This window comes from Schistocerca cancellata, chromosome 11 (assembly GCF_023864275.1).
Source record: "Schistocerca cancellata isolate TAMUIC-IGC-003103 chromosome 11, iqSchCanc2.1, whole genome shotgun sequence".
Classification (NCBI taxonomy): domain Eukaryota; kingdom Metazoa; phylum Arthropoda; class Insecta; order Orthoptera; family Acrididae; genus Schistocerca; species Schistocerca cancellata.
Window position 1 is genome coordinate 117,027,259 of NC_064636.1, and position 24,613 is coordinate 117,051,871.

The 24,613-nt window shown below is 44.4% G+C and overlaps 1 protein-coding gene across 1 annotated transcript in view; it reads left to right on the top strand.

The window, feature by feature from the left end:
* Nucleotides 1–24,613, top strand: part of LOC126108298 (uncharacterized) — a 535,066-nt gene that overhangs the window by 38,458 nt on the left and 471,995 nt on the right. The window contains exons 2-3 of the mRNA XM_049913520.1: nt 8,779–8,948; nt 9,072–9,119. Of these exons, the coding sequence (XP_049769477.1) occupies nt 8,861–8,948; nt 9,072–9,119 (136 nt within the window). The 5' untranslated portion in view covers nt 8,779–8,860. The remainder of the gene's footprint in view (nt 1–8,778; nt 8,949–9,071; nt 9,120–24,613) is intronic.

The following is a 24,613-nucleotide window of genomic DNA, read 5'->3' on the forward strand; positions in this document are numbered from 1 at the left end:
TCCATAATATTGCCTTCAAGTACATCGCCCTTGTATAAACCTTCCATATACTCCTTCCACATTTCTGCCTTCCCTTCTTTGCTTAGAACTGGGTTGCCATCTGAGCTCTTGATATTCATACAAGTGGTTCTCTTCTCTCCAACGGTCTCTTTAATTTTCCTGTAGGCAATATCTATCTTACCCCTAGTGAGACAAGCCTCTACATCCTTACATTTGTCCTCTAGCCATCCCTGCTTAGCCATTTTGCACTTCCTGTCGATATCATTTTTGAGACGTTTGTATTCCTTTTTGCCTGCTTCATTTACTGCATTTTTGTATTTTCTCCTTTCATCAATTAAATTCAATATTTCTTCTGTTACCCAAGGATTTCTATTAGCCCTCGTCTTTTTGCCTACTTGATCCTCTGCTGCCTTCACTACTTCATCCCTCAGAGCTACCGATTCTTCTTCTATTGTATTTCTTTCCCCCATTCCAGTCAATTGTTCCCTTATGCTCTCCCTGAAACTCTCTACAACGTCTGGTTCTTTCAGTTTATCCAGGTCCCATCTCCTTAAACTCCCACCTTTTTGCAGTTTCTTCAGTTTCAATCTGCAGTTCATAACCAATAGATTGTGGCCAGAATTCACATCTGCCCCTGGAAATGTCTTACAATTTAAAACCTGGTTCCTAAATCTCTGTCTTACCATTATATAATCTATCTGATACCTTTTAGTATCTCCAGGATTCTTCCAGGTATACAACCTTCTTTTATGATTCTTGAACCAAGTGTTAGCTATGATTAAGTTATGCTCTGTGCAAAATTCTACAAGGCGGCTTCCTCTTTCATTTCTTCCCCCCAATCCATATTCACCTACTATGTTTCCTTCTCTCCCTTTTCCTACTGACGAATTCCAGTCACCCATGACTATTAAATTTTCGTCTCCCTTCACTACCTGAATAATTTCTTTTATCTCGTCATACATTTCATCAATTTCTTCATCATCTGCAGAGCTAGCTGGCATATAAACTTGTACTACTGTAGTAGGCATGGGCTTTGTATCTATCTTGGCCAGAATAATGCGTTTACTATGCTGTTTGTAGTAGCTAACACGCAGTCCTATTTTTTTTATTCATTATTAAACCTACTCATATATATATATATATATATATATATATATATATATATATATATATATATATATATATATACCCCCCATGAACCATGGACCTTGCCGTTGGTGGGGAGGGTTGCGTGCCTCAGCGATACAGATGGCCGTACTGTAGGTGCAACCACAACGGAGGGGTATCTGTTGAGAGGCCAGACAAACATGCGGTTCCTGAAGAGGGGCAGCAGCCTTTTCAGTAGTTGCAGGGGCAACAGTCTGGATGATTGACTGATCAGGCCTTGTAACATTAACCAAAACGGCCTTGCTGTGCTGGTACTGCGAACGGCTGAAAGCAAGGGGAAACTACAGCCGTAATTTTTCCCGAGGGCATGCAGCTTTACTGTATGATTAAATGATGATGGCGTCCTCTTGGGTAAAATATTCCGGAGGTAAAATAGTCCCTCATCTGAGCTCCTTCAGTAGTTAGAATCTTTAATTTAGCAGGCAGTAGTGGCGCTCGCTGTATTTCAGTAGTTCGAGTAACGAAGATATTTGTGAGGTAAGTGAATCATAACAGGTATAGGTTATTGTTAGTCAGGGCCATTCTTTGGTAGGGATTATTGAAAGTCAGATTGCGTTGCGTTAAAAATATTGTGTGTCAGTTTAGTGTTGATCAGAATAAGTGAAGAGAGAAATGTCTGAGTACGTTCGGTTTCGCTCAACTGTTTGAAAATCAAATAACGTAAGAGGTTTACCAGCACCAGCATTAATTTCTCTAAGGGGACGTTTCAAATGGATGTAGGTGATCAGACAGAATGTTTACGTACGTGTCACCTGTCTAGACGTGTCAGGGGTCCCATATCACTCCAACTGCACACGCCCCACACCATTACAGAGCCTCCACCACAGCTTTAACAGTCGCCTGCTGACAAGCAGCGTCCACTCATGAGGTCATCCCCATTCCCGTACACGTCCATCCACTCGCTACAACTTGAAACGAGACTCGTCCGACCAGGCAACACGTTTCCAATCATCGACAGTCCAATGACGGCGTTGACGCGCCCAGGCGAGGTGTAAAGCTTTGTATCGTGCAGTTATCAACGGTATGTGAGTGGGCCTTCAGCTCCGAAAGCCAGTATCGATGATGTTTCGTTAAATGGTTCGCTCGCTGACACATGTTGATGGCCCAGCATTGAAATTTGAGCGATTTAGTGAAGAGTTGCACTTCTGTCACGTTTAACGATTCTCTTCCGTCGTCGTTCTTGCAGGATCTTTTTCCGGCTGCAGCGATGTCGGAGATTTGATGTTTTACCGGGTTCCTGATATTCACGGTACACTCTTGAAATGGTCGCACGGGAAAACCCACACTTCATCGCTGCCTCAGAGATGCTGTCTCCCATAGCTCGTGCGCAGACTATAACACCACGTTCAAACTCACTTAGAGTCTTGAAAACCTGCCATTGTACCAGTTGGAACCGACCTAACAACTGCGCCAGACACTTGTTGTCTTATATGGGCGTTGCCGACCGCAGCGCCGTATTCTACCTGTTATCTCTGTATTTGAATACGCATTCGTAAAGTACTTTATTTGGCGCTTCAGTGTACAATATGGCAATAGAGATTAACAATAGAGAAATACTACATAGACTTGAAACAATATATGTACGTACATTTTAGGCCCAGTAACCAGAATGTGTGTGTGTGAAATATTATGGGTCTGCTAAGGTCATCAGTCCCTAAGCTTACACACTACTTAATCTAAATTATCCTAAGGACACACACACACACCCATGCCCGAGGGAGGACTCGAACCTCCGCCGGGACCAGCCGCACAGTCCACGACTGCAGCGCCTAGACCGCTCGGCTAATCCCAGTAACCAGAATAATTACTTCCATTTGGATTTCCAGTTTCTTCAGTAAAATGTATTCATAATTTTGACTTGGCCACTTATTTTAATCTGCGACTCGTCTTACAGAATAACACTTTGAAAATTATCTCTATGAAAAAGCCTTCAATACAATATGTGCATTGTCATTCATTTGATGGGAAATAAGACAAGTAAAGAAGTTGTTAATTAAGCACATCGAAAGGCCAATTATTGTATCTGATGTGATGGTCAAAAATGAAACATGCTCAAAGTATAAGCCCTTCCCCCTATATATGAGCATATACATAGCGTTCAGCACTTCACTGAGATTGAGGATGTGAACAAGGAGTTGATGCATAATTTGGTGTAAATATTTCATGTTTCTCAGATCATTGAAGTCTTGGGAGAAAATATTTTGCAAATTTTCCTTCGGAGCTGTTCTTTATTAATAACGAGCTAATTCACAGAATTCCAGCGAACTGCAAAAGAAGTGATGATTTATTTTCGTCCTACTTCTTAACCTTATTTTCTGACTTTTTAGTAGTACTTAGATTTGTCTTGCTAACATGTTAAATATTTGCTTCTTTTACCATAGCATGGTAAATTGTAAATAACTCAGCTTCACTAATCTGCTGAGTTCAAATTGTGATAGTGTCTTGGTCATAGTCTATTATTAATCAAACAACTAAGGACAAGATAGATGAAATGGCTTGTAAGAAGCTCATTGTCAGTATACAAAATCAAATTTCTTCGTTTTTGGCAAACCCACACAATTTCTCGTTTAATCAGCTAGAAATAGTCCTTGAAAATTACATTAACGCTCTGAAGAGGTCTGCATCTACTTATGTCTACATATATGAAATTTTCCTATTTCCACGGTATCATTTTCCAGATACTTATATTGATATCTTGAACTGTTTATAAAGTGTAAGTTTTATGAGTAACCGAATAATTTTACGAATAATTCACTTGTGCTGTATTGTGCAGCGTGTGAATAAGATTGCTACATAAAATCCATTTCCTACATCTACATCCATACTCTGCAAAACCACCTGACGGTGTGTGGCGGAGGGTACCTTGAGTACCTCTATCGGTTCTCCCTTCTATTCCAGTCTCGTATTGTTCGTGGAAAGAAGGATTGTCGGTATGCTTCTGTGTGGGCTCTAATCTCTCTGATTTTATCCTCATGGTCTCTTCGCGAGATATACGTAGGAGGGAGCAATATACTGCTTGACTCTTTGGTGAAGGTATGTTCTCGAAACTTCAGCAAAAGCCCGTACCGAGCTACTGAGCGTCTCTCCTGCAGAGTCTTCCACTGGAGTTTATCTATCATCTCCGTAAAGCTTTCGCGATTACTAAATGATCCTGTAACGAAGCGCGCTGCTCTCCATTGGATCTTCTCTATCTCTTCTATGAACCCTATCTGGTACGGATCCCACACTGCTGAGCAGTATTCAAACAGTGAGCGAACAAGCGTACTGTATCCTACTCCCTTTGTTTTCTCGAGATCAGCAATAGATGTAGACCGGCTCCAAAGTCTAAAGAAAAATTCAGTATACATAGCAATGTATGACCTAATGTGCACCAATGTAAACTCATATCATGCCCTATCTCTCATTACAGACTATTCGAATTTCATACCAACGACTACTTAACTAAGAAGTATCACAATAACTATGGCCGCTAACAAAAGGATAGGCAGATCAGCGCGAAGCTGACATATGAGGCTACAAGTGAAGAAAGGATCCACAATTTCTTACCACACAATTTCGGTAAAAAAAAATGCAGAGTAACTGGCGCGCGTGGTACACATTGCTGGTGGTATAGTACTGCGGCACTGACTGCCTGGTTAACCAGCGACCTATGTGGGCATCTGTAGGTGCATGTAGCTATGCTGGACAGCATAGCGAGTCCGCACCCGAGTGACGTACTGTCTTTGCGCTCCCACACTAACACTCGATTAGCTACACCTGCCGTCTTTGCTGCCGGCAAATGCCGCGGCTGAAGACAAGACAAGACCACCATCCCTCTCTCCCTTTGCGCGAAGGACCTGCTCATAATGTCATACAGAGCAGTTTCATTCGAGAAAGTTGATATTTACAGCAGTGTAAAATAATATGTGGATGACACCCAGTTATAAATTCTTTTTTTGAGTCATCAATTTTCTGACTGGTTGGACTTGGCCCGCCACGAATTCCTCTCCTGTGCCAACCTCTTCATCTCAGAGTAGCACTTACAACCTACGTCCTCAATTATTTGCTATATGTACTCCAATTTCTGTCTTCCTGTACAGTTTTTGCCCTCTACAGCTCCCTCTAGTACTATGGAAGTCATTCCACCGTGTCTTAACAGATGTCCTTTCATCCTCTCCCTTCTCCTTGTCAGTGTTTTGCACATATTCCTTTCCTCTCCGATTCTGTGCAGAACCTCCTCATTTCTTAACTTATCAGTCCACCTAATTTCGAACATTCGTCTGTAGCACCACATTTCAAATGTTTCGATTCTCTACCGTTCCGTTTTACCCACAGTCCATGTTTCTCTACCTTACAATACTGTACTCCAACGTACATTCTCAGAAATTTCTTTCTCAAATTAAGGCCTATGTTTGATGCTAGTAGATTTCTCTTGGCCGGGAATGCCCATTTTGCCATTACTAGTCTGCTTTCTATGTCCTCCTTGCTCCATCCGTCATTGGTTATTTCGCTCCCAAGGTAGTAGAATTCCTTAACTTCATCTACTTTGTGACTATCAGATCTGATGTTAAGTTTCTCCCTGTCCTCATTTCTGCTATTTATCATTACTTTCGCCTTTCTACAATTTACTTTCATTCCATATTCTGTACCCGTTAGACTGTTTATCCCATTCTGCAGGGCATGTAATCCTCCTTCACTTTCACTCAGGATGGCAATGTCATCAGCCAGTCGTATCATTGATATCGTTTCACTCTGAATTTTGATTCCTCTCCTGAACCTTTCTTTTATTTCCATCATTGCTTCTACGATGTACAGATTGAACAGTAGGGGCGAAAGACCACACCCTTTTTAATCCATGCATTTCGTTCTTCGTCATCCACTCTTATTATTCCCTCTTGGCTCTTGTACATATTATTTATTGCCCGTCTCTTCCTACAGCTTACCCCTATTTTTCTCAGAATTTCTAACATTTTTCACTATTTACACTGTCGAACGCTTTTTCCAGGTCTACAACTATGAACGTGTCTTGATTTTTCTTCAAGATTGCTTCCATTATCAAATCCAAAGTCAGAACCGCCTCTCTGGTGCCTTTACCTTTCCTAAAGCCAAACCGATTGTCATCTAATGCATCGTCAAGTTTCTTCTCCATTCTTCTGTATATTACTCTTGTCAGTAACTTGGATGCATGTGTTGTTAAGCTGGTTATGCGATAATTCTCGCACTTGCCAGCTCTTGCGGTCTTCGGAATTGTGTGGAAGATATTTTTCCGAAAGTCAGATGGTACATCGCCTGACTCATACATTCTACACACCAACGTGAATACTCGTTTTCTTCCCACATCCCCCAATGATTTTAGAAATTTTAATGAAATGTTATCGGTCCCTTCGACCTTATTTCATCTTAAGTCTCCCAAAGCTCTCTTAAATTCTGATTCTAATACTGCATCCCATATCTCTTCTAAATCGACTGCTATTTCTTCTTCAAACACATCAGTCAAATCTTCCCTGTCATAGAGGCCTACATGTACCCTTTCCATCTATCCGTTCTCTCCTCTGCAATTTACAGTAGAATTCCCATTACACTCTTAATGTTAGCACCCTTGGTTTCAATTTCAGTGAAGGTTGTTTTAAATTTCTTATATGCTGAGTCAATCGTTCCGACAATCATCTCTTTTTCGATTTCTTCACATTTTTCATTCACCTATTTTGTTGTAGCTCCCCTGCACTTCCTATTTATTTCATTCCTCGGCGACTTGTATTTCTGTATTTCTGAATTTCCCTGATCATCATTCATAGATAAACTGAAGTACTCTTTCTGTTACCCATGGTTTCTTCAGAGTTACCTTCTTAGTACCCGTATTTTTCTTTCCAACATCTGTGATTGCCCCTTTTAGATATGCCATTCCTCTTCAACTGTATTGCCAATTGAGTCATTCCTTATTGCTGCATCAACAGCCTTAGAGAACTTCAAGAGTATCTCGTTATTTCTCAGTACTTCCGTATCCCACTTCTTTGCGTAGTGATTCGCCCTGACTAATCTCTTAAATTTCAGCCTACTTTTCCTCACTGCTACTGTATGATCTGAGTCTATATCAGCTCTTGGGTAAACCTTACAATTCAGTATCTGATTTCAGAATTTCTATCTTACCATGATGTAATGTAACTGAAATTTTTCCGTATGACACAGCCTTTCCCAAGTATACCTTCTCCTCTTGCGATTCTTGAAAAGAGTATTCGCTATTACTAGCTGAAATTTATTACAGAACGCAAGTAGCCTTTCTCTCACTCCTTTTCCCGAGCCTAGAGTCTCCTGTAACCTTTTTCTCCACTCGTTCCCCGGCAGCTGCATTCCAGTCCCCCATGGCTATTGCAGTTACATCTCTCCTTGTGTACTGTATTACCCTTTCAATAACCTCATACACTTTCTGTGTCTCTACATCTTGAGCTTGCGACATCGGCATGTTAGCTGTCGATCCTGGTAATAAGAACCCTGTCAGTGAACTGTTCACAATAACACACTATCTGCCCTACATTCACAGTCATAAAGAATCCTACTCCCATTATACCATTTTCTACTGCTATTGATATTACCGTATACTCATCTGACCTTAAATCTTTGTCTTCTTTCCATTTCACTTCACTGACTCCAACTACATCTAGATTGAGGCTTTCCATTTCCCTTTTCAAATTTTCTAGCTTCCCTGCCACGTTCAAGCTTCTGACATTCCACGCCCCGACTCGTAGAACACTGTCCTTTCGTTGACTATTCAATCTTTTTCTCATGGTCACCTCCCCCGTGGCAGTCCCCTCCCAGAGATCCGAACGGTGGACTCTTCCGGAATCTTTTAGCAACGGAAAGATCATCATGACACTTTTTCAATTGCAGTCCACATGTCCTGTAGATTAAATTTATGTCTCTTTGATGGATTAGTTTCCATTGCTTTCTGCACCCTCATGCCGTTGATCCTTGCCGGTTCTTCCGCGTTAGGGGCAGTTTCGCACCCCAAAGAGTAAGTGAATGCCCTGAACCTCTGTCCGCTCCTCCGCTCTCTTTGACATGGCCGTTGGCAGAATGAGGGTGACTACTTATACCGGAAGTCTGCGGCCGCCAATGTTAATTATTAATCAAGGTTTAAGCGGTGGCGGGCTTTGAACCTGGGATTGCATACAGTTTGATTACTAGTCAAAGACTCCAGCCCTAGATCACAGGTGCACAGGGATTTGCTATAGAGCACTTCTTCACATTTGATCAGAAGGAAATAGAATTATGATATCTTAAATGGTTCCAGAGGTAAACCGCTTGGGTAGGACTGTGCCCTATGAATCTTATACAATGATGCAACCCAAGTTGGCCGAAAACACTTATTTTCCCTAGCTAATTTGCTACACAGCTAGCTAAAAGAAAACTAATGGCGGTTCTGGCGCTGCAGTCCGGAACCGCGGGACTGCTACGGTCGCAGGTTCGAATCCTGCCTCGGGCATGGGTGTGTGTGAAGTCCTTAGGTTAGTTAGGTTTAAGTAGTTCTAAGTTCTAGGGGACTTATGACCTAAGATGTTGAGTCCCATAGTGCTCAGAGCCATTTGAACCATTTGAAAACTAATGTTGGAACTTTATTTATTCATAAAATTACAGGTTGTTCAGCAGTGTGCAGATGTGGTGAAGATATTTTGAAGGAAAAGTTCTTTACTTGGGTCGACATCCTTGTGCCTGCATAATGTTCTGCAGAAGCGCTAGTTTCGTCATCTGCGTTTACTTAGCAGTAGGCACAGCTACTGAATACAGCGCCGCTGATCCCGTTACAGGTAAATACATTAGTATTTTTATTTTATGTATGTCTTGGAATGATAGTGAATAACAATTTTATACCAAGTAATGAAATACATGTGCAGTTTTTTCTTAGAGATAAGCACGATTTTCTTTTTCAGGATCTGATGGTGATGTCACTGTCTACCGTTTAAGAACTGACAGCCCGGGTAAGTATTTTTAGAGACATTTCATGATTCCACAAATTCATTTGGCGTGAGCTAATTTACCTCATTGTGGTAGTCCTATTTCTTGATTTGATACCTGCTTTGAGTAACAGTGTCATCATGTGGTTATTATGCATGAACTCTGTAACATGATTGAGTCTTAGTGAATAATTGTGTTTGGTGTTACAGAGTGTACTAGTTGGAATGCCATTTATTTATCTCTAGAACACATGTTCTACAGAGCCTTAGAGTTATGACCGTAGCCTTTTTTCGAAAGCTGGCAATACTATTACGTCACCGATTTACGAATGTGTAGCTAGCCGCAATGTTGTGCTCCACATTTTTCGTCGTTTTTGTGAGGTTCTCGTATACTGCCGATACAGTGACACCAGTCCAAAAGGTGCCATGAAACCAGCTGCGCGCAAAATCTGTGCCCTTTGTCCTTCTGTTTACTTACACCTACACTGGGCAGCCAAAATATTACGGCCGCTGCTCACCTCGTCGCTGGATGCCGGCTGGTGGCGTGGCGCGGTGACCAACCTGTGCAGGTGGAGCAGACGGGGGGACGGGGGGGGGGGGGGGGGGGGATGGCGCGCCATAACAAAGACGTGGACTGCAAACGGGGCAATAAACTGAGGTGGGCGAATCTGACGAAGGGCAGGTTACTGTTTCTCACAGCCTGAGAACGGGTATCCCGAAAACGGCGAAGCTGGTCGAATGTTCACGTGCTACTGTCGTCTGTGAGATCCCCTGCTACACCCACGGTACAGGACAGATAGTTTACTTTGCGGAAAGGGGACAAAATGAGAGGCTGTCAGCTACACTCGAACGTACTACTTTATTTATTTGACAAACATTACAAGAGTAAAGGAAACATTAAAATCAGAGCAAGCCAAACATTAATTTAAGAATCTAATTCCCAGCTAAATGCGCCATTCAATCTCACTCTCAACTATAATTTAAAACCGGCTGAAGGCTAATCACTTAAGACACAAGAATTTGAATTTTAATAGGGAGAAAGCCTCATCTTAAAACATTTCTCTAAATTAGGATGAGGGCCCAAACACTCTAACACCTTAAGCACAACTTCAATTTAAAATCGGCTAAAGGCCGTACATAAACAACGACAAAGACAAAGAAGAAAAGTCAGCACATCAAACGGCGCTCGCTTAGGTGAGACAGGCAGTCGGCCCAACAATACTCAATCCGGCGGCAACCCAAGCGACAGACAGTCAACGGACCAAGCGACAGGATAATTTCCGCTCCACCCGACCAGCACACAACAGGGAGTTCAATGGAACAACGCAGAAGGTATCGGCGCCCACAACGAATTACACATTCAGCTGTGAAACTACACTCCGTGCTGGACAGCCACAACACGACGAGGAAAATACACTGCGTGAATTAACGCCAACGGCTAAGAGCAGGTAACCAGAACGTTAACGGCCATGAATTTCGCCAACTTGAAAACACACGTTGTTGCTCGCAGGAGTGTCCCAACAGCCCACAACGAAATTCAAACGACCCAGTGTGAACAGCTGGGGCTGGTTGGTATATTAAGTAAAGACTTAACTTCGTGTCCGGGATCGGTGAGCCACAGACATCGTAGCAATGGGGACAGCCCCTCACACTCCGAGCGCGATTCTACGCCGCCAGTGGCCCCAGCCAGACACGCGCCACGGAGACTTCCTCGCCGCTCCACCCCAACCGACCATCTGTCTGCACACGGCACAGCTGGAAATTATCACCGCGAGGCCAAAAGATAGAACAAGGGTGCGAATATGGATACACACTGCTGCTGCCACTCGTGGAGAGAGAGGATAACAGCATAATCGCGATAACCGTAGGAGACTGATCACAGAATAGCAACCAAGGTTCAATGCAAGCATAACACGAGCCAGCCACATCTCAATCAGCATCTATGGAAAGAGACAGAAAGACAGTAATACTACCACTACACGCTAAACGGTCGGACGTCAGCGATTCTTCACAGTACGCGCGGTTTGGAGGCCTGTGTGCTCTGTGAAGTAGGATGGATGGTGGTCTGTGGCATCTCTGCCGAAAGAGCACAGTGCTGGTGCACGCGCAAGTACACTCCTGGAAACTGAAATAAGAACACCGTGAATTCATTGTCCCAGGAAGGGGAAACTTTATTGACACATTCCTGGGGTCAGATAGATCACATGATCACACTGACAGAACCACAGACACATAGACACAGGCAACAGAGCATGCACAATGTCGGCACTAGTACAGTGTATATCCACCTTTCGCAGCAATGCAGGCTGCTATTCTCCCATGGAGACGATCGTAGAGATGCTGGATGTAGTCCTGTGGAACGGCTTGCCATGCCATTTCCACCTGGCGCCTCAGTTGGACCAGCGTTCGTGCTGGACGTGCAGACCGCGTGAGACGACGCTTCATCCAGTCCCAAAGATGCTCAATGGGGGACAGATCCGGAGATCTTGCTGGCCAGGGTAGTTGACTTACACCTTCTAGAGCACGTTGGGTGGCACGGGATACATGCGGACGTGCATTGTCCTGTTGGAACAGCAAGTTCCCTTGCCGGTCTAGGAATGGTAGAACGATGGGTTCGATGACGGTTTGGATGTACCGTCCACTATTCCGTGTCCCCTCGACGATCACCAGTGGTGTACGGCCAGTGTAGGAGATCGCTCCCCACGCCATGATGCCGGGTGTTGGCCCTGTGTGCCTCGGTCGTATGCAGTCCTGATTGTGGCGCTCACCTGCACGGCGCCAAACACGCATACGACCGTCATTGGCACCAAGGCAGAAGCGACTCTCATCGCTGAAGACGACACGTCTCCATTCGTCCCTCCACTCACGCCTGTCGCGACACCACTGGAGGCGGGCTGCACGATGTTGGGGCGTGAGCGGAAGACGGCCTAACGGTGTGCGAGACCGTAGCCCAGCTTCATGGAGACGGTTGCGAATGGTCCTCGCCGATACCCGAGGAGCAACAGTGTCCCTAATTTGCTGGGAAGTGGCGGTGCGGTCCCCTACGGCACTGCGTAGGATCCTACGGTCTTGGCGTGCATCCGTGCGTCGCTGCGGTCCGGTCCCAGGTCGACGGGCACGTGCACCTTCCGCCGACCACTGGCGACAACATCGATGTACTGTGGAGACCTCACGCCCCACGTGTTGAGCAATTCGGCGGTACGTCCACCCGGCCTCCCGCATGCCCACTATACGCCCTCGCTCAAAGTCCGTCAACTGCACATACGGTTCACGTCCACGCTGTCGCGGCATGCTACCAGTGTTAAAGACTGCGATGGAGCTCCGTATGCCATGGCAAACTGGCTGACACTGACGGCGGCGGTGCACAAATGCTGCGCAGCTAGCGCCATTCGACGGCCAACACCGCGGTTCCTGGTGTGTCCGCTGTGCCGTGCGTGTGATCATTGCTTGTACATCCCTCTCGCAGTGTCCGGAGCAAGTATGGTGGGTCTGACACACCGGTGTCAATGTGTTCTTTTTTCCATTTCCAGGAGTGTATTTCGGAGTACACAGTTTATCGTAGAATGTTGAACGTGGAATTCTTCGGCAGACCACCCCTAAGTGTTAACATGTTGACCCAATGACATCGTCAGTTTCAGTGACAGTGGGCACGGGACCAATCGGAATCGACTGTCAATCAATGGGTATTTTGTCGGCTCTTTGGTCGAATCACATCTTTGCCGCAGTAGATCGACGGTCGTCTCCACAAAACGCCGTCATCGAGGTGAACGATGGCTCGAAACGTGCAGTGCGGCACGGACACAGGCTGGTGGGGGCAGCAGTGTGCTGTGAGTGAGATTCCACTGCGCTCGCTTGGGACCTGTGTTAATAAAGGAAGACACTCTGATGGCTGTGAACCGTCTGCATCACTTCGCGTTTGGTGTCTTCCCTGATGGCGCTGTCGTCTATCAGCAGCATAACTGTTCGTGTCTCAGAGACAGAACTGCGCTACATTTATTTGAGGAGCACTATAGTGAACAGACGTTGATGTCTCTGCGACCACAATTGGCGTGATGTAAACCTTATCAAACCCATCTGGCCGGCCATTGTGGCCGAGTGGTTCTAGGCGCTACAGTCTGGAACCGCGCGACCGCTACGGTTGCAGGTTCGAAATCTGCCTCGGGCATGGATATGTGTGATGTCCTTAGGTTAGTTAGGTTTAAGTAATTCTAGAGGACTGATGACCTCAGAAAAGTCCCATAGTGCTCAGAGCCATTTGAACCAAGCCTATCTGGGATCCTATCCGGCTCAATCACCGCTTACCCAAATCACCGGCCCTTTATGTACCTATATTACATGACCTGTGCATAGACATCTAATGCCACATACCTCCGCAAACCTACCAACATACTTTCGGATCACTGACCTCAGAATCAGTGATATATTTCGTTCCAAAGACGGGCAAACGAAGCAATCTCTGTTGGTTCATCATGGCCACGCAACATTGGCTGATAAATAGTTTTCAATGTCAATAAACATCATCAACAGCCGTATACATTGAGATATTTTATCTATTCTGAAAGCAACCAGTTTCGGCAATTCATTTTTCCATCTTCAGGCCCCATAGGCTTTTACTCAAATAAACGAACTGGTCTTATAGCGCCATAAAACACTGCATATCGTGAATTCCAATCGTTATACGACTATTTCATACTGAGACGTCACAGCAACTGAGATGGGCTCAGTTGCTGTCACGTGTTCGTAGCCCGCATCTCGTGGTCGTGCGGTAGCGTTCTCGTTTCCCACGCCCGTGTTCCCGGGTTCGATTCCCGGCGGGGTCAGGGATTTTCTCTGCCTCGTGATGGCTGGGTGTTGTGTGCTGCCCTTAGGTTAGTTAGGTTTAAGTAGTTCTAGGGGACTGATGACCATAGATGTTAAGTCCCATAGTACTCAGAGCCATTTGAACCATTTTTGAACGTGTTCGTATGAAGTATTTGTATAACGATTTGGCAGCCCTGGGGGAACAGGATGAAGCATACTACAGATCGTGGCACATGTTCCAACAAAGGATGGCTGTCGACTGGCTTCCGAAGTCGTACTTAGATGATTCGAGCGTCTGGTACAGGAAGTTGGGAAGACCAACCTCGCTCATGGAGATCTCCCCTCGTTCAGTGTCCACAAGCAGAAACCAGCTTCGGTGCTCAAAACCTCGACCACTCTTGAGCTACACGACTGCACGGAGCTGTGACTCGGTGTCCTCCACCAGAGGGAGGGATGAACTTGTGATAGGCAATCGTTGCCAATTCTGGCTCGCGCTTTATAAAGAAATGTAGCTTCCTTTCCACCGATTAAGCATTCACAAAGACCTCGTGTCTGAAATGGGGCTTAAGCCACACATAACTTCTCAGTATGTTCGTTTCCCAGGATATCCATTTCTTAGGACTCACAAACCAAATAGACCAATATGAATGTTTTAGTTGGACCACTTCTTTCGCTTTGCGATAGATGGCGATGTAATAGTCACAAACGTATAAGTACGAGGGCAGTTCAATAAGTAATGCAACACATTTTTTTTCTGAAACAGGTGTTGTTTTATTCAGCATTGAAATACACCAGGTTATTCCCCAATCTTTTAGCTACACAACACTATTTTTCAACGTAATCTCCATTCAATGCTACGGCCTTACGCCACCTTGAAATGAGGGCCTCTATGCCTGCACGGTACCATTCCACTGGTCGATGTCGGAGCCAACGTCGTACTGCATCAATAACTTCTTCATCATCCGCGTAGTGCCTCCCACGGATTGCGTCCTTCATTGGGCCAAACATATGGAAATCCGACGGTGCGAGATCGGGGCTGTAGGGTGCATGAGGAAGAACAGTCCACTGAAGTTTTGTGAGCTCCTCTCGGGTGCGAAGACTTGTGTGAGGTCTTGTGTTGTCATGAAGAAGGAGAAGTTCGTTCAGATTTTTGTGCCTACGAACACGCTGAAGTCGTTTCTTCGATTTCTGAAGAGTAGCACAATACACTTCAGAGTTGTTCGTTTGTCCATGGGGAAGGACATCGAACAGAATAACCCCTTCAGCGTCCCAGAAGACTGTAACCGTGACTTTACCGGCTGAGGGTATGGCTTTAAACTTTTTCTTGGTAGGGGAGTGGGAGTGGCGCTACTCCATTGATTGCCGTTTTGTTTCAGGTTCGAAGTGATGAACCCATGTTTCATCGCCTGTAACAATCTTTGACAAGAAATTGTCACCCTCAGCCATATGACGAGCAAGCAATTCCGCACAGATGGTTCTCCTTTGCTCTTTATGGTGTTCGGTTAGACAACGAGGGACCCAGCGGGAACAAACCTTTGAATATCCGAACAGGTGAACAATTGTGACAGCACTACCAACAGAGATGTCAAGTTGAGCACTGAGTTGTTTGATGGTGATCCGTCGATCATCTCGAACGAGTGTGTTCGCACACTCCGCCATTGCAGGAGTCACAGCTGTGCACGGCCGGCCCGCACGCGGGAGATCAGACAGTCTTGCTTGACCTTGCGGCGATGATGACACACGCTTTGCCCAACGACTCACCGTGCTTTTGTCCACTGCCAGATCACCGTAGACATTCTGCAAGCGCCTATGAATATCTGAGATGCCCTGGTTTTCCGCCAAAAGAAACTCGATCACTGCCCGTTGTTTGCAACGCACATCCGTTACAGACGCCATTTTAACAGCTCCGTACAGCGCTGCCACCTGTCGGAAGTCAATGAAACTATACGAGACGAAGCGGGAATGTTTGAAAATATGCCACAAGAAATTTCCGGTTTTTTCAACCAAAATTGACCGAGAAAAAAAATGTGTTGCATTACTTATTGAACTGCCCTCGTACGTGGTATCACGTAACATTCCGCCAGTTTGGACGGTGTTTGCTTCGTGATACATTACCCGTGTTATAATGGACTGTTTACCAATTGCAGAAAAGGTAGATATCGGGTTGATGTATGACTATTGTGGTCAAAATGCCCAACGGGCGTGTGCTATGTATACTGCTCGGTATCCTGGACGACATCATCCAAGTGTCAGGACCGTTCGCCGGATAGTTACGTTATTTAAGGAAACAGGAAGTGTCCAGTCTAATGTGAAACGTCAACCATGACCTGCAGCAAATGATGATGCCCAAGTAGGTGTTTTAGCTGCTGTCGCGGCTAATCCGCACATCAGTAACTAACAAATTGCGCGAGAATCGGGAATCTCACAAACGTCGGTGTTGTGAATGCTATATCAACATCAGTTGCACCCGTACCATATTTCTATGTACCAGAAATCCATGGCGACGACTTTGCACAGTCCTGCCACGGGGCACAAGAGAAATTACGGAACGATGACAGATTTTTTGCACGCGTTCTATTTAGCGGCGAAGCGTCATTCACCAACAGCGTTAACGTAAACCAGCATAATATGCACTATTGGGCAACGGAAAATCCACGATGGCTGCGACAAGTGGAACATCAGCGACCTTGGCGGGTTAATGTAAGGTGCGGCATTATGGGAGGAAGGATAATTGGCCCCCAATTTATCGATGGCAATCTAAATGGTGCAATGTATGCCGATTTCCTACGTAATGTTCTACTGATGTCACTACAAGATGTTTCACTGCATGACAGAATGGCGATGTACTTCCAACATGATGGATGTCCGGCACATATCTCGCGTGCGGTTGAAGCGGTATTGAATAGCATATTTCATGACAGGTGGATTGGTCGTCGAAGCACTATACCATTGCCCGCACGTACAACGGATCTGACGTTCCTGGATTTCTTTCTGTGGGGAAAGTTGAAGGATATTTGCTATCGTGATCCACCGACAACGCCTGACAACATGGGTCAGTGCATTGTCAATGGATGTGCGAACATTACGGAAGGCGAACTACTCGCTGTTGAGAGAAATGTCGTTACACGTACTGCCAAACGCATTGACGTTGGCGGACATCATTTTGATCATTTATTGCATTAATGTGGTATTTACAGATAATCACGCTGTAACAGCATGCGTTCTCAGAAATGATAAGTTCACAAAGGTGCATGTATCACACTGAATCAACCGAAATAAAATGTTCAAACGTACCTACGTCCTGTATTTTAATTTATAAACACCTTCCTGTTACCATCTGTTCGTCTAAAATTGTGAGCCATATGTTTGTGACTATTAAAGCGCCATCTATCACAAAGCGAAAAAAGTGGTCCAACTAAAACATTCATACTCTTTTACGTACTAGACGAATATGTAATAAAAATGGGGTTTACTATTAAAAAAAAACGTAGTTGATACCGTTTGACCATCTAGTGAGCCAACCATAGCGCCGTCTGGTTTGCCCCTTCAAGCTAGACAAGTCTCGTTCTGTGTAGTTTTTTCGTTCGACGCTTATTTCGTGAGATATTTGGCCCGGCCACGATCAATGGACCACCCTGTATATAATGCGGAGTGCACTCATACCTTGTGAAGCCAAATGAGGAGCTACTTGACTGACCACATGCATCTCCCTCCCTCCCCCCTCCCCCGCCCACCGTGTCGGCATCCGGTGACTCCTATGGGCTGAGGATGACATGGCTGTCGGTGAGTACTCTTGGACTTTCAAAACCTGTTTGGGTGATGTTTGTTGTATATGTTGATCATCTTACTGTTCTCTACATTTGTAAAGAATTAGTGTATAGACCATTGATAATTAACAGAAATAAAACCTTAATTTCCTGATACTTTCAACGTTTGGTGTATGACATCAAAAAAATGAACGAGTTTCAAGTCGAAGGGACATCATTTGTGATTTTTAAGGGTAATTAAAGTCTCATTATATTTTAATATGCTCTTTATTATGAAATGTTCGTGCTCACATATGTACATGTGATGTCTGTATTGTAATCTGTAACATGAAGCCATCAGTGATGGATACCTTTGCCCCAGCCTTCACCTCTCCATGAAGTGAAGATGTGCCAGGAACGATACGTAGTTGTGATTCCACATTAACCTGTGGGTCCCCTGTCCCCAGTGGGATTACTGATTACTGGTGCAGGTTAAGGGCGTGCAAGTCACAGAGGTGGCGTCCAGCTGAAGGAACTGGCAAACACGCGGCATAGCATCTCTCTTGCGGGTCTCCCATGCTATCACACCAAATGAATTTACTTCAATATCCTGACAGACTACGCACATAATCGACATTACAGTTGTTTTTTTTTTTTTTTTTTTTTTGGTCATCAGTCTACTGACTGGTTTCATGCGGCCCGCCACGAATTCCTTTCCTGTGCAAACCTCTTCATCTCAGAGTAGCACTTGCAACCTACGTCCTCAATTATTTGCTTGACGTATTCCAATCTCTGTCGTCCTCTACAGTTTTTGCCCTCTACAGCTCCCTCTAGTACCATGGAAGTCATTCCCTCATGTCTTAGCAGATGTCCTATCATCCTGTCCCTTCTCCTTACCAGTGATTTCCACATATTCCTTTCCTCTCCAATTCTGCGTAGAACCTCCTCATTCCTTACCTTATCAGTCCACCTAATTTTCAACATTCGTCTATAGCACCACATCTCAAATGCTTCGATTCTCTTCTGTTCCGGTTTTCCCACAGTCCATGTTTCACTCCCATACAATGCTGTACTCCAGACGTACATCCTCAGAAATTTCTCCCTCAAATTACGGCCAGTATTTGATATTAGTAGACTTCTCTTGGCCAGAAATGCCTTTTTCGCCATAGCGAGTCTGCTTTTGATGTCCTCCTTGCTCCGTCCGTCCTTGGTTATTTTACTGCCTAGGTAGCAGAACTCCTTAACTTCAGTGACTTCGTGACCATCAATCCTGATGTTAAGTTTCTCGCTGTTCTCATTTCGACTACTTCTCATTACCTTCGTCTTTCTCCGATTTACTCTCAGACCATACTGTGTACTCATTAGACTGTTCATTCCGTTCAGCAGATCATTTTTTTCTTCTTCACTTTCACTCAGGATAGCAATGTCATCAGCGAATCGTATCATTGATATCCTTCCACCTTGCATTTTAATTCCACTCCTGAACCTTTCTTTTATTTCCATCATTGCTTCCTCGATGTACAGATTGAAGAGTAGGGTAGGGGCGAAAGGCTACAGCCTTGTCTTACACCCTTCTTCATACGAGCACTTCGTTCTTGATCGTCCACTCTTATTATTTCCTCTTGGTTGTTGTACATATTGTATATGAGCCGTCTCTCCCTATAGCTTACCCCTACTTTTTTCTGAATCTCGAACAGTTCGTACGCTTTTTCCAGGTCGACTAATCCTATGAAAGTGTCTTGATTTTTTTTAGCCTTGCTTCCATTATTAGCCGTAACGTCAGAATTGCCTTTCTAGTCCCTTTACTTTTGCTAAAGCCAAACTGATCGTCATCTAGCGCATTCTCAATTTCCTTTTCCATTCTTCTGTATATTATGCTTGTAAGCAGCTTCGATGCATGAGCTCTTAAGCTGATTGTGCTATAATTCTCGCACTTGTCAGCTCTTGCCGTCTTCGTAATTGTGTGGATGATTCTTTTATGAAAGCAGATGGTATATCACCAGACTCTTATATTCTACACACCAACGTGAATAGTCGTTTTGTTGCCACTTCCACTAATGATTTTAGAATTTCTGATGGAATTTTATCTATCCCTTCTGCCTTATTTGACCGTAAGTCCTCCAAAGCTCTTTTAAATTTCGATTCTAATACTGGATACTCTATCTCTTCTAAATCGACTCCTGTTTCTTCTTCTATCTCATCAGACAAAACTTCACCCTCATAGAGGCTTTCAATGTATTCTTTCCGCCTATCTGCTCTCTCCTCTGCATGTAAGATCGGAATTCCCGTTGCACTCTTAATGTTACCACCGTTGCTTTTAATGTCACCAAAGGTTGTTTTGACTTTCCTGTATGCTGAGTATGTCCTTCCGACAATCATATCATTTTCGACGTCTTCACATTTTTGCTGCAGCCATTTCGTCTTAGCTTTCCTGCACTTCCTATTTATTTCATTCCTCAACGACTCGTATTTCTGTATTCCTGATTTTCCCGGAACATGTTTGTACTTCCTCCTTTCATCAATCAACTGAAGTATTTCTTCTGTTACCCATGGTTTCTTCGCAGCTACCTTCTTTGTACCTATGTTTTCCTTCTCAACTTCTGTGGTGGCCCTTTTTAGAGATGTCCATTCCTCTTCAACTGTACTGCCTACTGCGCTATTCCTTATTGCTGTATCTATAGCGTTAGAGAACTTCAAACGTATCTCGTCATTCCTTAGTACTTTCGTATCCCACTTCTTTGCGTATTGACTCTTTCTGACTAATGTCTTGAACTTCAGCCTACTCTTCATCACTACTGTATTGTGATCGGAGTCTATATCTGCTCCTGGGTACGCCTTACAATCCAGTATCTGATTTCGGAATCTCTGTCTGACCATGATGTAATCTAATTGAAATCTTCCCGTATCTCCCGGCCTTTTCCAAGTATACCTCCTCCTCTTGTGATTCTTGAACAGGGTATTCGCTATTACTAGCTGAAACTTGTTACAGAACTCAATTAGTCTTTCTCCTCTTTCATTCCTTATCCCAAGCCCATATTCTCCTGTAACCTTTTCTTCTACTCCTTCCCCTACAACTGCATTCCAGTCACCCATGAGTATTAGATTTTCGTCCCCCTTTACATACTGCATTACCCTTTCAATATCCTCATACACTTTCTCTATCTGTTCATCTTCAGCTTGCGACGTCGGCATGTATACCTGAACTATCATTGTCGGTGTTGGTCTGCTGTCGATTCTGATTAGAACAACCCGGTCACTGAACTGTTCATAGTAACACACCCTCTGCCTACCTTCCTATTTATAACGAATCCTACACCTGTTATACCATTTTCTGCTGCTGTTGATATTACGTGATACTCATCTGACCAGAAATCCTTGTCTTCCTTCCACTTCACTTCACTGGCCCCTACTATATCTAGATTGAGCCTTTGCATTTCCCTTTTCAGATTTTCTAGTTTCCCTACCACGTTCAAGCTTCTGAAATTCCACGCCCCGACTCGTAGAACGTTATCCTATCGTTGATTATTCAATCTTTTTCTCATGGTAACCTCCCCCTTGGTAGTCCCCTCCTGGTGATCCGAATGGGGGACTATTCCGGAATCGTTTGCCAATGGAGAGATCTGCACTGAAGCACCAGGGAAACTGGTATAGGTATCCGTATTGAAATACAGAGATATGTAAACAGGCAGTATACGGCGCTGCGGTCGGCAACGCCTGTATAAGACGACAAAGGTCTGGCGGAATTGCTAGTTAGGTTACGGCTGCTACAACAACAGCTTATCAAGATTTAAGTGAAACTGAACTTGGTGCCATAGTCGGTGCACGAGTGATGGGACAAAGCATCTCTGAGGGGGGTGGGGGGGGGGGAGGGTTTTCCCGAACTTCCATTTCACACCGCTGCTACCGAGAAATGATCCTGCAAGAACGGGGCCAACGACGACTGCAGAGAATCTTTCAGCGTGACAGAACCGTAATACGTCCCCAGATTGCTGCAGATTCCAACTCTGGGCCATCAACAAGTGTCAGCGTGGGGCCATTCGACGAAACATAATCGGTATAATCTTTCACAGCAGAAACCGCACTTCGTGTGCCCTTGATTACTGCACGACATAAGGCTTTACGCCTCGTACGGGCCGGTCAACACCGACATTGGACTATTGAGTTTAACACTGTATCGAGAGGATTGACGAGACAACCTCTTTAATCCATGTGCCCAGCATGTCAGCAGTCAGCAGGGGACTGTTCGAGCTGTTGGAGGCTCTGTAATGGTGTGGGGCGTGTGCAGTTGGAGTGATATGGGACCCGTGATACGTCTAGATGCGACTCTGACAGGTGAGACGTACATAAGCATCCTGCCTAATCGTCTGCATCCCTTCGTGTCCATTGTGAATTCCGACGGACTGGGGTAATTACAGCTGGACAGTGCGATATCCCACACGTCCAGAATTTCTACACAGTGGGTCCTGCGTATAAACACTTCCGCTGGCCACCCAACTCCCCATACATGAATATTATTGAGCATATTTTGAATGCCTTGCAACGTGATGTTCAGAAGAGATCACCACCCTATCGTACTCTTACGGATTAGTGGTCAGCGCTGCAGGATTCATGGTGTCAATTCGCTCCAGAACTACTTGACACTAGTGATGGGGAGCTCGTGAATGAGTCGTTCAAATGAACGCTTCACTCTAGTGAAGTGTGAACTAACCATTCAATTTCAATGAACTGGTACTTCAAACTCTCCACAGATAGCACACTCCACACTTTTTTTCTAGTTCGTTCACTCACTCTCTTCCCCTCTCCCTGTCCCACTACATTGGCGCTACGTCACTCATTCTCCCTTCACTTCAGTCCTTCCTCTACTGCCTGTCGACGAATCGCGCGGTGAAATACACTGACAACAACAGTTGCACTTTGCTTTCCCATCATCTAAATCAGCGAAGAAACCCCAAATTTCACTACTTCTACGCGATCGCGAGTTGCTAGCCATTATATAAGCGTGAACAGACACAAAAATTGCTTTCCGAATAAAATAAAGAGGAATTTTACCTGAAATTGTACCAATGACTACAGGTGACAGTTTACGTTTTGAATTTAGAGGGTTATTATTCTCAACAAAAATAAAATCTACAGGAAAACTTCTGAATAATTACTTAACGTAAGTATATAGACTTTGTGACAGTGGTAAACATACTCATTCTATTTTGGATTAAATTTTAAAAGGAACATAAAATTGGACTGAATTTCGTTAGTAACCCTAGTTTTCAGTCCATAAATACAACAAATAAGGTTTCACTTGGCAGATGAAGACTCTTTTTGGCGCTTCATGAGAAAATGTCGAGCAAGGTTAAACATAGTACCTTCTTTATAAGTGACAGGCTTCTCTATTTATCTTTCCTTTGTCCTCTTCGACCATGCATTATTTAAGTGAACTCAGACGCTGTAAGACGCAAAACGTTGCGTGGACGTTACTTCATAGTTCGGCCATCTGTTGGTAAAATTATGAAGTATTACGAAGCTTTATTGTACGAGCGAGGCGAAGCGAGCGTAGCCGCGGCTGAGCGGCGAACTGGACAACTTCGCCCGGCTTCCGTACTTCATGAATGAACTACTTCATTTGAACGCTTCACGGCAAAGAGTGAAATGAATGAAGTACTTCACGGGAATGAACGAGTTCGACCCATCTCTACTTGACACATTAGTTGTGTTGCGGCACCTTTGTCTGCTGGCGGGGCTCTACACGGTATTAGGCATGTGTGCCAGTTTCTTTGTCTCTTCAGTGCATTGTTGGCTTCTAATGAGATTCTGGTATTGATTGTTAACTCGTAGTCCACAACTGGTACCGCCATATATGCAGGGTGAGCTCTGATTTTAAAAATTTATAACAGAATAAACGTTTGATATAATCAGTTACATTTGATGCCGTTACATAGGTTAGTGTTACTAATTCTTGCGACCAATAGATGGCGCTGTCTGTTAGGTCTGCTAGTTGCTGGCGAAATGGCGTCGAAGCAGGAGAAAGCGCAATGTTTGCTTTGGTTTCAAGAAACGAAATCGCCCATCAGTGCTCAGCATAAATTTCGAGCTTGTTACGGACGCACGCCTCCTGACGTTAAATCAAGAAAGATTTGGTATGCAAAGTTTAGCGAAACAGGCAGCGCTGAAGATCGCCCTCGAAGTGGCAGACCTCCCCACCACCCCGCTCTCCAGACATTACACCCCTTGACTTATTTTTCTGGGCCTATATCAAGGACAGAGTCTTCGTCACACCAGTCTCTGACATCGACGAACTGAAGGCTAGGATACAAGCTGCTTTGGGTACTGTGACAGAACACATGTTACGAAACTCCTGGTGGGAACTGGAATACCGCCTCGTCATTCTCCAAGCTACCAAGGGAACACACGTTTAGGTTCACTGACATATGTGACCTCAAAAAACCTAGTAGCACTAACCTATGTAACAGCATCAAATGTAAGTTATTATATCGAACGGTTATTCTGTAATAAATTGTTATAATCAGGGCAAGACTTTGTGCCGACCCTATATTTCATTGGGGCACTCATTTGCTAGTAGGTGGAGGTTGTCATGTAACTTTAATCCATGACTGGCGCAGCTTAAATTGATCGATACACATAGATAGTAATGGTTTTCCTTCATGCCACATGCATGCTCCATTTGCAACAGAGAATACAGTTGCATTCGGTTTCCACTCAGTCCTTTGTTGACCAGCTTGAGTGGTAATAGAAGACAGAAAAACGAAATCCGAACTTTTAAATTTCACGTACAAGAAATCGTTCACACAGGAGAATTGTACGAACATACCGTCATTTGAATATGGATATAGATTCCTGTATAGACGACATAGCTATAAGCATGTTTGGTACAGAGAAAGTGGTGAAAGATTTGAAAGCAAATAAAGCACCACCCCCCGATGGAGTCCGAGTTAGATTATGCAATAAGTACTCTACGGT